General features: G+C 27.5%; 5 protein-coding genes across 5 annotated transcripts; 3 read left to right on the top strand and 2 right to left on the bottom strand.

The window, feature by feature from the left end:
- Positions 1-35: 35 nt before the first annotated feature.
- NUP120 (Nup120p) lies at positions 36-3,380 on the bottom strand (the record flags this gene model as incomplete). Its single annotated transcript, XM_011275732.1, has 1 exon — positions 36-3,380. One exon carries the CDS (start codon positions 3,378-3,380, stop codon positions 36-38), a length of 3,345 nt encoding a protein of 1,114 aa, XP_011274034.1.
- Positions 3,381-5,840: 2,460 nt separating this feature from the next.
- On the top strand, positions 5,841-7,151 carry CPA1 (carbamoyl-phosphate synthase (glutamine-hydrolyzing) CPA1; the record flags this gene model as incomplete). The annotated part of the gene is made up of 1 exon (XM_011275731.1): positions 5,841-7,151. One exon carries the CDS (start codon positions 5,841-5,843, stop codon positions 7,149-7,151), a length of 1,311 nt encoding a protein of 436 aa, XP_011274033.1.
- A 555-nt stretch (positions 7,152-7,706) lies between these two features.
- On the top strand, positions 7,707-8,615 carry BN7_3649 (putative sugar dehydratase/epimerase; the record flags this gene model as incomplete). The annotated part of the gene is made up of 2 exons (XM_011275730.1): positions 7,707-7,908; positions 7,981-8,615. The coding sequence occupies 2 exons, from the start codon at positions 7,707-7,709 to the stop codon at positions 8,613-8,615; spliced, it is 837 nt and encodes a 278-aa protein (XP_011274032.1).
- A 385-nt stretch (positions 8,616-9,000) lies between these two features.
- On the top strand, positions 9,001-13,200 carry BN7_3648 (Inhibitor of Bruton tyrosine kinase; the record flags this gene model as incomplete). The annotated part of the gene is made up of 1 exon (XM_011275729.1): positions 9,001-13,200. One exon carries the CDS (start codon positions 9,001-9,003, stop codon positions 13,198-13,200), a length of 4,200 nt encoding a protein of 1,399 aa, XP_011274031.1.
- A 90-nt stretch (positions 13,201-13,290) lies between these two features.
- Positions 13,291-13,668, bottom strand: MGT1 (methylated-DNA--protein-cysteine methyltransferase; the record flags this gene model as incomplete). Its single annotated transcript, XM_011275728.1, has 1 exon — positions 13,291-13,668. One exon carries the CDS (start codon positions 13,666-13,668, stop codon positions 13,291-13,293), a length of 378 nt encoding a protein of 125 aa, XP_011274030.1.
- Between the last annotated feature and the right edge of the window lie 859 nt (positions 13,669-14,527).

The raw sequence follows: 14,527 nt of genomic DNA, 5'->3' as shown, positions 1-14,527 counted from the left end.
TTCTTCAATTAATTATAATGACTTTTAAATCTTTTTCATGACAAGTATCTTAATTTTAATTCTTTTGAAAATGAATTTGTTAATTTTAATTGTTCTTCTTTTAATTCTTTATAATTTATAACATTTTGTTCATTTGAATTTATTTGATAAATTAACCATTGTTCATCTTTTGGTAATGTAATTAATAAATTTAAAATTGTTGAATATAATTCTGCAATTGTTAATTTAACAGATTCATCAATTTCAATAAATGATTGAAATTTATAAATAAATTCATAAAGTGATTCTAATGCACCTCTATAACTCTTATATTTTAATCTAAATGCATATAATGTTTGATAAAAAAATAATGATTTTTTCAAATCATTTGGGAACGATTGAGCTTTTGTTAATAAAATTGAATCAATTAATTTATAATCACTTGTAAAATCAAAATAATTTAATACTCGGGTTTCACCATTTTTATATAATCCATAAATAAATGTTTCAAATGCTTCTTTTTTCCTTTGTGGATTTTTTAAATTATCTAAAGCTCTTGCAGAAATTTCAAAATTTGATAAATCATTTGCAATATTGAAAAGTACAAAATATTTTTCTTCTAAATGTTCACTATCAAATTCAGAATTAAAATTATCTGCAATAGATAAATTAATAAATTTTAATGCTGATTGAAATTTTAAATCATGTAAAAATATTATAGCTAAATTAAAATAATATTTTGTTAATGAACTTTTGAATAAAACTGTAAAATCTTCTAATGATTTTAATAATTCTTTTTCAGAATCTTTCAAGATATATTTTGTAATTGTTTGAGAATTTTGTAAGAAAATTTTTTCAGCTTTTAAAGTTTGATTTGTTTTCAAAAATGTAATTGCTTTTAACCATTTAAAAATTGGTGATGAATCAAAAAATTGTAAGAAATGAGTATAAACCAATGATGAATAATTATTTGAAATTAAATATATTGAAATTGAATAAATGAATTCTGAACTGTTTAAAAATGGAATTAATTGACCATTTATAAAATCATTTAAATTAACTTCATTAATTAAGAATCCAGTAGGAAATTTCAAATCAATAATTTTTGAAATTAATCCATTTTCTAAAATTGAACTTTCATCTAATTCTAATTTATTAGTAAATTCATTAAAATTAATGTAAAGACTTTTCTCTAAAATTTGATAAGATTTAAATTTTGGTAAAATTTTTGATAAAATTAATTCTAATTCATCTTTTTTATAAATTTCTAAAACTAATAATAAAATTAATAAATCAAATAAAATTTCTTGATTTATTTTAACAATATCTTTTAATGAATTTAAAACTATTGAAGTACCAAATTTTGTTAATTTCCCCTTTGTTATAAATTGTTGTTCTTGTCCATCTTGTAATGATAATAATTCTTTTATAATTTTGAAAATATCATCAAATGATGATAATTCTTCCACTAAATTTGATAAATTATTTGGATTAAATTTATCATTCAGTGTTTCTAAATAAATTTTTGATAAATTATCAAATATATTTGAATTTGTATCTGTATTATTGATTAATCTAATTAATGAATTTTTAACATTATCCAAGACATCACTTGAAATAGATTTTTTAAAATTTGAAATTATATTTAAAAATTTTAAATGATTTTCAATATCATCAAATTTATCAATTGAAGAAATTTTTAAATGTTTATTTTGACTTAATAATTCAGAATTTGAAGTTTTCCTAATTAATGAAAAATCTAATCTATTAATTAAAAAAATTAAATTTGAATCTAAATCAATATGGAATTTTAAATGTTCATTTGATTGTTTTTGAAATTCTTTACATAAAGTATCAAATCTTGACCATTGTTTTTTAATATTATCATCATAATTTTTATCGATAATTATATTTTGTCCAATTGTCTTTACAACTTTCTCTCTTATTGATAAATCATCAAGTAATGAATCTTCTTCCAATGCTGTTGATGTAGTGGTGAAATGTTGTTGATAAATTTTCAATGCAGTTGAAATTATATCATTTGAATAAATATCAGATTCAAATATTTTACGTAAATAAAACTCTGACCAAGTTTCACTGTCACTTAATTTTGTTAAATCTTGTGTTGAATTTGAAACTTCAAACCATTGAATTTTAAAAGTTAAATTTTGTTGTATTTTTAAATTTTGTATAATTGATGAAGTATTACTTTTCCATAATACCCAAAGATCTAATGAATCAATTGAATTAGATTTAATTAATTTGAAATCAGCAACTAACCAAATAGTTGTCGAATCTGGTAATGTAGCTTCATATTCAAAATTAGTTCCCAAATCTTTAACATCAATTGATTGACCTGATGATGATGATGATGCATCTAATTGGAAAATTTTGAAAAAACCTGAACCAAATGGTAAGAAAATTGATAAATAAGTTTGTTCAACACCATCAATATTAATAGTTAATAAATCTAATAATTTCGTTGGAGAAGGATCTAAAAATGGTTTATTTGTTGTAATTTTTTGATTTGATGAAATTAAATCAATTAAATCTTTTTCCAAGATTAATGATTGTTTTGAAATTGACCATATTCTTAATTTTTTATTTATTGTAATTGTAATTAAATAATCATTAAAATTTAAAGCATCAATTGCAGTTTTAGGTGAAAGATTTGAATCTTTTAATTTAATTTGATTTGATTGAGACCAAGGTTTGAAAAAATTACCTAAATTTTCAAAATATGAATTATCATTAAAAATTATTGTTGTTATTTCTTCAAGTTTTCCAGGATTTTTTTGTAAACCAATAATACCACCATCTTTCAAAAGAACAATTGATTGATCATAACTAAAGGAATGTAAAAAATGAGGGATTCTAATATCAAATGAATAAGGATTTGAAATTTTACACCATTCATGATAATTTGATGAATTTAATTGAGAATGATTGTTGTTATTATTAATGGTGAAATCTGATAATTTTAACAAGATGGTAATAACCATACCAGCATCACTAATCAAGTCTATCACGATGGAATGTTCATCTTGTTGTGTAATGAATTGATTAATTGTTAAACAATTTGATCTTATCCCATCAGGTAAATTAATTTTAATTGATTTTAATTTAATATTGAAATTGTTATTCAATGCTAAAGGTGTCAACACAAGGGAATGTCTTTGATCAACTATTCTATAACTAATTTTACCAGGGATTGTATTTGAATTGATTGTCAATACACCAGTATCATCTTCAGTTAACTTATCTTTAAATGATAATTCTGGATCTTGATCTTCTTGTCTATTCAACCTCTTCTTGGACCACAGACCCCTTGCAACATCCAATTCCAATGTCTCTTCAACAGCCGCCCTGACATTGGTTTCCAAGTATCTTGCCACCATCATCAAAACTCAGCGGTTAACTTCAACAAGTCAAGTTTGAAATCAATGGAATTCCAATTATTTATATTAAAATTCATTTGTTTACAATTTAAAATTAACCGCTGAGAAAATCAAGTGTACTACATCCAAACACCACTTATAATTTTATGCCCTACAAAAAATACATTCGCGAATTCCAATAAATTTACCCGTCTTTCTAAGTTTTTTTAAAATTGTCGTTCATTTTTTATGGTATAAGAGGAAAAATTTTTATACCTTTCCAATTTCTTAGTTTCTTAATAACTTTTTTATCCTTTTATTAGTGAACCTTAGTGAACCTCATAACTAATTGGTATGTCAATATTAAACTCATAACAATTATAAAATGGTCTTTGATCAATATCATCAACTTAAACTCACACACACACATTGATTTCAAATTTGAAGATGATGAGATATCCTTTAAAATTTTCAAACTAGAGTATATGACATTTGAATGATCTAAATCGAGGCTTCATTCCTGATATTCATTTTGAAATTAGTTCAACTGTGTTTTGTTAATGTGATCAATTGATGATCTTGTTGTTATTGAGTTTTGGGTTTTGAGAACCAATTGACTAACATTATGAAAAGATGAATATAGAAATATTCAACCAATTTTAGTAATGAGGTTTACATTTTGAATTTTAATCATGAATATTTAATTGAATAATTTTTTTCCTAGATGATGATTTTACAAAAACAAAGCTGGAATTACTGGCTGATTCTCTGTGATGTATAAGTTTTTGCTATAACTGATAATTGAAATTAATTATTCAAATTATTTATTGATTATATTCATATTTTATTTTCTTTGAAATGGGTTGAAAGCAGGAACTTTCCCCTTTTTAACAAACAACAACCCCCTAAATTGGTGAAAAATATTTTTCATTTTGTTTTGATTGAGATGAAGATCCACAGCACTGGGCACTGAATAATTTATGAGTGACATGCTTTTTTATGTGAGCCTAGAAAACTCACGCTACTGATCAATCATAATATATTTGAAAATTATTTTTGTTTATTTACATTTATCAATATGTGATGAATTAAATCATTATTACACAAGATTGTAAGTTTATTCTTCCATTAAAGGTTTTTCTTTTATTTTTCAAGTGATGAGATTCTTAGATGACGAGTCAGAATCGGGATTCCCGTTGACGAAAAAACTTTTTTTAATACCATTCATGCCTAGCTGATTATTGAAAATATAACAAAACCTTTTACAAAAAAAACCAAACTAAGAAAACTAACATTTTTTCAAAATAGATATTCAATCAACTTTAAACCAAAAGTTTTGAAAAAAAAGGATTTTTTTAAATTTATTTTTTTATTGACAGAGGATGATATTGAAATAAAAAGACAAGCATATGTCTGATTTTCCAAGAAGATAAATTATTTCCAGTCTGATGTCAATAGAAATAAATGAATATAATCTTTATTTGTTTTTGCATTTAAAAAGGTATGTTTTCAGTTATTTGTTCAAGTCAATTTAGTTAATGATGATTTTCCACATTTCACGACGGTCAACTGTGTTTACCCCCGTTAAGGGTAAACTTTGATGATATTTAGCCTGTGACAGGGCGTGGCGCTGATAACTAATCAATTGATTGGATTTATACTTAATATAGTATAACTTACTAACAAATATGTCTTTAGGTATGTACTTTTAATATATACAAATTTGCTTTCATATGATGATGATATAACCAATAGTAAAGGATCTTTTGGATGATTGTATTTACTCTTTAGATTTGCATGTCAGGCTGATTTAAGGCAAATTTATATTTAAATGTGATTAGACTGTTTGAACTAACAATTTATAGACTTTAATACAAATTTTTCATTCACCATATAAAATTATAATGTAGATTAATTGATGTCATTAAAGGCTCTCCGTCTACGGCCTGTGTCTAACTCCTGCCTACGCTCCTGCCTATTCTCCTTATCTATAAACCACTCCCTGCCTACGTCTCTCCATGTCCCCTGCCTAACGTCATCATATCTCTGCTTAATTTCTCTTCCTGAAGGCTGGCAACAGGCTGGCCACAGGCTGAAATCTGCGCCTATGACTAATTTTTTTTTTAATTACCGGGCAAATTTTTTTTTTATCTTTGACTAATAATTTTTTTTTATAAATGCGTTGAAAAATCTCGAAATTGAAAAATTCTAATCAGTTCTTTATCAATTATACTCATAGATCTATAATCAATTCACATAGCTTATTGGATATTACCCAATTGAATCAATCCTTGAACTTGAGATCATAAATTAACCTTTATATTCCCAAGGACAATCGGTTAGTGTGTGTGTTTGAACTTTCTCATATATATTGTTTATGAGATTTATTACAATCTTTACCTGTCAAGACTACATTTCAGATCATATTTGGAAAACAAATCAACAATAAATTTTATTCTTTAAATAAATAATACAATTACAAAAATGATTATGAATACTTCAATTTTATTCAAATCTATTAAATCAACAACTTTTTCAACTTTCCAAAAATCTGTTTTTGTTAGATCTTTAGCAACTCAATCAAATGATTTAACTTCATCAAAAAAATTAGATCGTGCAACTTTTACAATTCGTAATGGTCCAGTCTTTAGTGGTTATTCTTTTGGTGCTAACAAAAACATTAGTGGTGAAGCTGTTTTCACAACTTCTTTAGTTGGGTATCCAGAATCAATGACTGATCCTTCTTATAAAGGTCAAATTTTAGTCTTTACTCAACCTTTAATTGGTAATTATGGTGTTCCATCTGGTGAAGCTCGTGATGAATATAATTTATTAAAATATTTCGAATCTCCTCATGCTTCATGTATTGGTATTGTTGTTGCTGATGTTGCTTTAAAATATTCTCATTGGACTGCTGTTCAAAGTTTAAGTGAATTTTGTCAAAAAGAAGGTATTGCTGCTATAACTGGTGTTGATACAAGAGCTATTGTTACTTATTTAAGAGAACAAGGTTCTTCATTAGCTCGTATTAGTGTTGGTGAAGAATATGATGCTGATCAAGATGAAGCTTTTATTGATCCTGGTTCTGTTAATTTAGTTCATAAAGTTACTACAAAAGCTCCATTCCATATCCCTTCATCAGGTCCTTATCATGTTGCAGTTATTGATTGTGGTGTTAAAGAAAATATCTTGAGATCTTTAGTTTCAAGAGGTGCTTCAGTTACTGTTTTCCCTTATGATTATCCAATTCATACTATTGCTACATCATTTGATGGTATTTTCATTTCAAATGGTCCAGGTGATCCAACTCATTGTTCTGCAACTGTCCATTCTTTACAAAAAACTATGGAAACTTATCATGGTCCAATTTTTGGTATTTGTTTAGGTCATCAATTATTAGCTTTAGCTGCAGGTGCTAAAACTATCAAGATGAAATATGGTAATAGAGCTCATAATATTCCAGCATTAGATTTAACTACTGGTAAATGTCATATCACTTCACAAAATCATGGTTATGCAGTTGATCCAACTACATTACCAAGTGAATTTAAACCTTATTTTACAAATTTAAATGATCAATCAAATGAAGGTATGATTCATGTTTCAAAACCAATTTTTTCAACTCAATTCCATCCAGAAGCTAAAGGTGGTCCATTAGATTCTGCTTATTTATTTGATAAATATTTTGATGATATTAAAGAATATAAATCAAAACAAAATGAATTGGTTGGTGTTGTTAGTAATAAACCAACTGATTTAATGGTTAATATCTTACCAAAAGAAAGAGTTGTTTAAAAGAATTTTGATAAAGATTTTATAGATTGTAATATAATATATATACATTTGGATATTGATTTGAAGGGTAGTGTATAACTATGTTAAGTTTTTGATCAAATTTTCATAGCTCATATCTATTATACGGATCGGGTCTTCTTGAATTTCATGGGCTATTTACACATTCTATAACAGTCAAAACTCCAATTAATAAACCCATAATATAATCAGCCATCTAGAAGTCATCATCGAACCAATTAATTAATAATTTCAATAAAAAACTGATGATATTTATTCTTTAAATTACAAATACATTCATCGGGTATCGGTCGAGACTTCCCAATTATGGTGCCATTAGCGGATATAAGTAATCAACATATTGAAGAGTCAAGACTTAGGAATTAGCGGAATAGTAGCTTGTAAACGAAACAATAGATCAATTAAGAAGCTTCGAGACCTTGGAATTGTCCAGGTATAAATACACCAAAGAATCTCTTGAATTACGATTCAATTGACAATGGTTTGATACTAGACTACATTTCTATAGTATATATATAAGAGTCAGAATATTACAATATGACAAAGTTTTTCGTTACAGGTGGATCAGGTTTCATTGGATCAGAAGTTGTTGATGAATTATTATCACATGGTCATGAAGTCCTTGCACTTGCAAGATCTGATAAATCAGCTGAACAATTAAAAAAGAAAGGTGCTCAAGTGTTAAGAGGTACTATTGAAGATTTAGATATTTTGAAAACAGGTGCAAAAGAAACAGATGGTACTATTCATTTAGCTTAATATATTCATGATTTTGCTAATTTTGGTAAATCTGGTGGTATTGATTTTGAAGCTACAAAAGCCATTGCTAATGTTTTAGAAGGAACTGGTAAATTATTTATTTGGACTTCAGGTCTTGGTGGTCTTCCAACTCCAATTGGTATTCAATCAACTGAAGATGATAAACCAGATGTTGATTCAGCTCCAAAAGATGTTAAACAAAGATTGGAAACTGAACATTATGTTCTTGATGCTTCTAAAAGAAACATTAAAACTATCGTAATAAGATTATCACCAATTGTTCATGGTGAAAATGATCATGCATTCATTCCATTTTTAACTAAAGGCGCCAAAGATAATGGAGCTGCTTTATATAATGATGAAGGTAAATCAACATGGCCAGCTATTCATAAGAAAGATGCAGGTGTATTATATAGACTAGCTGCTGAAAAAGGTCAAGCTGGTAAGGCATATCATGGAGCAGCTGAATCAGGAATAGACAGTAAGTTAATTGCTGAAGCTATTGGTAAGAAAGTTAACGTTGGAGCTAAATCTACAAACATTGGTGACTTAGGTGCTAAACTTGGATTTATTGGGATCTTTTTCGGTACAAACATTAACTCTTCATCTGAAAAGACTAGAAAAGAATTAGGATGGGAACCAAAACAATTGGGATTGCTTGAAGATATCGAAAAAAACTATCAATGATCCAATTACACGCCATATATGATAAATACTTAATATAACATGACTCTTAATTAACAAACTTGTAAAAATACTTCACAACCACAATAACCAGAATAACACCCTTCTAAAACCACCCTTGTTTCCCATTAATTAGCCAAAACTTTTGGTATAAATTTTGGTATACCACGTTTGAGTCGCGAAAGAAGAATTACAAACGCGAAAATCGTGAAGGCGACTCCAAAAAAACGTATCAGATGCTCATCTCTTTGTCATAAACTTGTCTCTTTCGTATAGAGCGTGTCACTTTCCCATTACTTCAGTCCATTAAAGGTTATAGTTCTTCTAATATTTACTCTCTACTTCTCATTACATTTAGAAATCAGTCACTGCAAATGTCTCAAGTAGCATGAGTAACGGGAATACCAAGTCAGAGCCACTGTCCGTTAAGTTGAAGAAGTTGTCAAAGCAAGAGTTGAATAAACGGGATGTTTTTGGGCGGTCTATTATCCATATCATTTGTATCTTGGGGAGGTTTGATTTGTTAAAACATTTATTGCTGAACCCAAATGTCAATATCTTCATTACTGATTATGAATCTGGTTGGACTGGGTTACATCATTCAATATTCTATGGTAAGATCTCATGTGCCAAATTGTTATTGGGTCATAATTCAGAATTAGTCAGAGTTAAAGATCGTAATGGATTAACTGCTATGGATATTTATCACTTGAAATATTCATACACAAATTTAAACATATTCCCGAGTTCTATTGGTGTTGATGATACAAATTATACTCAAAGAAAAGCTAATGATAATAGTTTTAATAATAATGTCCCAGATAAAATTTGGTGGGATAAAGATATACGTGGTGGCTCTGAAGTGTTCACGTTTGGTATAAACGTTAATAATCATTTAGGTACTGGTGATTCAGATGATAAATTGAAAACTCCTTATCGAGTTGATATTGAAAACAAGAGATTAGATAACTATAATTTATCAATTGCAGAAAGATTAGTTAAACCAAGAATTAAAGATATAAAAATTTCCAAAAATCATTCAATTATATTGACAAATGAAACTAAGGGGAATCTTTTAATAGCAGGTAATCCATCAAGAGGTCGTTTAGGTCATGGCAAATCAACTCCAAACTATAAATTTACAGAATTAGAATATTTTGCAGATGATCATATAACCAATGTTGCTATTAGTGATGATCATACTTTGGTTTTAACATCAAATGGTGAAGTTTATTCATGGGGGCTAAATAATTATTTAGAATTAGGTTATCCAACAGATCGTATAAAAGAAAAAACTGATACTTTTTCCAATGAACCGAAAAGAATTATTCAAACATTGAAAAAATTAGATGTTCAAGGTATATCTTGTTCAAAAATCCATTCAGCTGCTTTTAGTGATTATACATTAGTACTATGGGGGTTAAACATTGGTCAAATGGATTTTATAACTACTGGTGAAACTGTTAAATTTGGTAAACAAAAAGGTATAGTTCAAACACCAAGAAAAATGGAATTTCAAAATAAAATTAAACAAGTTATAACAACAGATAATAGTACCATTGTATTATTAGATAATTTTGAATGTCATATAATGCATAATGGGAATCATTTAAGAATTCAATTACCTTTATTCAAAGCTTTAAACAATGAATTTGAATATTTTAGACCAACAAAATTTTCCAAAAGGAAATCAATCATTAAACTTGTTTCAAAAGATTGTTCTAAGATTGGTATATTATATGATGATGGATCTGTTTCTAATTTTGGAGTTGATATGTTTTCTAAATCTTCAAATATCAAATATAATACAGTATGGAGTCCAAGAAATAATCATTTAAAATGTCATGATGTTGATATTGGTAAAGATGGTTCAATTATCATTTGTACAAAAGCTGGTTCAGCTTATAAGAGAATCTCTAGGGTTGGTGAAAAATCAGATTATAAATTCACCAAGATTGATAGAATTTCTAAAGTTGTTAAAGTTTGCTGTGATTCTTTATTCACTTCATTTGGATTTATTAAAGATGATGTTGATCAATTACCATTAAATTTATCCAAGAATCAATTCTTGGTTGATATTAATTATTTATCACCTTTAACGCCATCTATTTCAAATAGAAGAAAGAGTAAACTGGTTGAACCTAATTGTATTGAGAACCGTTATTCAGTTGATTTTTTAAATAAACCATCAATGGAAACTACAGAAGAATCTGATACAATTAAATTATTTCAAAATAAATTTACATTAGATGATGAAAAAGATGTTGAAACTGATCCATTATATAATTCATACATTAATAGATGGAATTCATCACAAAAATTAAGAGATACATTTGAAAAAATCAATTCCAGTGAAATTATAAATGTTTTAAACCGTAAAGATTTAAAATATTATTTAAATACTAATGATTTTACATCGGGTAAAGATTATGATTTAATGTTTGATATCGATGATTGTCATATTGGTGTTCATAGTTCAATCCTGAAATTCATTCCAATTTTTGAAAATATACATGAATCAGATATTGTTCTTGATGATGATGTTATATTCCATAAAGTTGAAGATGGTTGTATATCTGTGGAAAATCTTCATGTTCAGTCATTATTACTGGTTCTGAATTTATTATATACAGGGTCTTATTTGAAAATTTGGGATTCATTTTCTGGTTTTAATAGACCACCAATAATGCGTGAAATTAAAGATCAAACTATGAAATTATTGAAACCTTTCAAATTAGTTGATGATTTACAAAGACCAATTTATGATATATTTGAAAATTTCTCAGATTGGGAAAATTTTGATAATGATGTTTTAGTTAAATTAAAAGATGATGAAGAATTGAGATGTTGTTCATACATTCTTTCTGCAAGAAGTGCATTTTTTGAAACTTTATTTTCTGAAAGATGGGATTTAGATACACAAATTGTTGATTTTAATCATGTTTCTAAAAATGTTTTTGAAATTGTTTTGAAGTATATTTATGGATATGAACAATTATCGTTATTTGATGATTTTGATGAAATTCAATCAGTTGCAGATTTTATAAATTTACAATTTGATATAATTGAAATATCAGATGAACTTTTATTATTTGGATTAAAAGATATTTCACAATTAATGATTAAAGATTTTATAACTCATGAAAATGTTTTCTTATTATTACAACATTCAGAAATAATGAATTGTAATATGTTAATTGGTGAATGTCTTTGGTTTATTTATAATAATGTTGATTTAGTATTATTTGATTCTCAATACAATGATGAATTATTATCACAAAACATTATCAAGAGAATTGATAGATATTTTAGATGGATGAATAGAGTTAATAAGATTAGTGCTGCTGATGAAACTTTATTTTGGTATGATTCAGATACAGGTGATACCGTTAGAACATTTTTGTATCATTTAAAAGATTTCAATTCACAATTTTTATTAGAAGATTCATTTGAACCATTATTTGATATTAAAGAAGCAAGAAAAGAAAATAAATCACCTAAATTAGAACCTATAAAAACCAAAACCAAATTACCTTCACCACCACCAGTTGTAAGTGTTAATATGGATAGGAAAAAATCAGTATCAATTGATCCAATTGTTTCATGGTCAAAATTTGATCATAATGTTACAGATTCATCGGCTATTGAATTTACAGATGAAGAGTTCCAACCAGTTGTTAATCGTCGTCGAAGATCATCTGGTAAAAGAGCATCAAGTTCTACAACTACAATTGCACCCTCACCATTATCAAATTCATCTATAACTCCATCAAAATCAATACCAATACCCACAGGACAACAAGGACAATCTAAACCAATGTATTCTACAAGAAATAATAGTGTTCATTCATTAACTGAACAACATTGGCCTGGTATGAATGAAAATAGTCCAAATTATGGATCACCAAATGGATTAAGTCCATTTTCTAATTGGGGGAATAGTTCTGGTAATTTAACACCAATGAATCTAAGCTCATCACCATCAACAAGGAAAAAATCAGATCCATTAGTCCCATCATCATCGGCATCAATAACAACATCACTATCGCCTTCAAATAATTCCATGGTTGGATCTTCAAATAAGTTAAGTTTTAATGGTAGTGGTAATAAAATGTCACAAAAGGAAAGAAAACGTTTAATGAAGACAAATGATAATGATGTTACACCTTCTAAAACCAAGTCAAATTCACCATGGAATGTATCTAATCCCAAACCAAAACCTAAACCAAAAGCTAAATCTATTCCAAATGATAAGACAACAATTCCTTCATCATTTTTAGCAGCTCAAGAAGATGCTTTAGCAGAGGAAACCATATCAATGCCATCATTGGCAGGTATTATTCATGAAGAAGAACATAAGGCAATGGGTCTTTTGAATGAACGTAAAAGTCTTGTTGAAATTCAACAAGAAGAAGAATTTGCCCTTTGGTGGGAATCTGAGTCTAAAAGGGTTCAACAAGAACAAGAAAATTTATTGAAAAGTTTTAATTCAAATAATGGGAATGGTAATAATAATAAAAAACCTAATGGGAATTCAAAGAAGAAACAATATAATAATTCTAGAAATCGTAAAAGATCGGTTAATTAGATTAATTACAAAGACTGTATATATAGATAAAGACATAATATGGATATTATTAATACAATTAATACAAGTAATAATATAATATAAATAATTTCAATCGTACTCATCAAATTCTGTTTCTGGGAACCAACCAAAAGTTACCAAATCAATCTTAGAATCGTTAATAACTTGTACACCTTCTGCTCTCAATAATTCAACTTGTCGTATCATTGATCCATGATCTCTATTTGATATAGTACCAGAACTTGATATAACTCTCCACCAGGGAACATTATTTAAATTATAAGGATAATCTAATCTTGTTTCACCTTGGGGTAAAAATTTTAAAGCTTGACCAACTTGTCTTGAATTCCTAGGTTTATAAATCAATTTAGCTATATGACCATAACTTGTAACATGACCATAGGGAATCATTTGAACATTTTCATATACAGCATAGTGGAAAGCTCTAGCTAGATCTTCTCTAGACATTCGAAAACAAAGCAAAAAAGTCGCCTAGTTCAATTCTCACAATCTGTGGGATTAAAATGAGTATATACACCACTGATGTTTTGTGGAATAATAGTAGAAACTCACCTGAGACTGCATTTCTCCCAAGTAAAACCACAAATTGATGTACTTTTTCAATTTATGTAATGCGTATTTGAAAAATAAGTGAATCTGATTACGTAATTGAGCTACTGATCTTTGTTGTTATGGAAACGCAAGAAATAATTCAATTACCCTGTGCGACGCGTGGAAAGTTGAAAGAGTATAAGAAGAAGAAGGGAGATCAGTATTGTACAATGATTAGATGGTATTTGTATAGTAAAGTGATGGCGTAGAGATAAATGGAGACATCCATACAACCAACAAACAAACACAACCCCCCAATAACTATGAACAAGTCTATACACCATGGCTCTTCTCTTCTCTGGTTCGCACACGCGCTCTTAACGTATAAACATTTCAATTTTCGGAATCACATCTTTTTTTTTTTGGAACTTGTTCAAAAACTTGTACATTATCTAAAGATTTCATCAACGAAAAGGGGGGCAAAACCTAGATCAAACTCATTTTAATTTCATTTCAAATCAGGATTCAACTGTATTTATTAATATTATTGATATAGATCTTGGAGTTTAGATTTGGTTTAAATTTTGTCACAATTTGAGATTTAGATATTTATAATAATGGTGAGTGGTAATATTGATTTTGGAATAATTGAGAAATTATCTGATATTTATATCAATTTTCTAATTCCAATTCAAATAATCAAAGAAATAGTACTAACATTAGCGTTCATTATAGAGTGGATCAGAATCTATTGAAGATAGAAAACGTCGTTATA

This window comes from Wickerhamomyces ciferrii, contig 00108 (genome assembly GCF_000313485.1).
Source record: "Wickerhamomyces ciferrii WGS project CAIF00000000 data, strain NRRL Y-1031 F-60-10, contig 00108, whole genome shotgun sequence".
Lineage (NCBI taxonomy): Eukaryota > Fungi > Ascomycota > Saccharomycetes > Phaffomycetales > Wickerhamomycetaceae > Hansenula > Hansenula ciferrii.
This window is presented reverse-complemented; position numbering and strand designations above follow the sequence as displayed.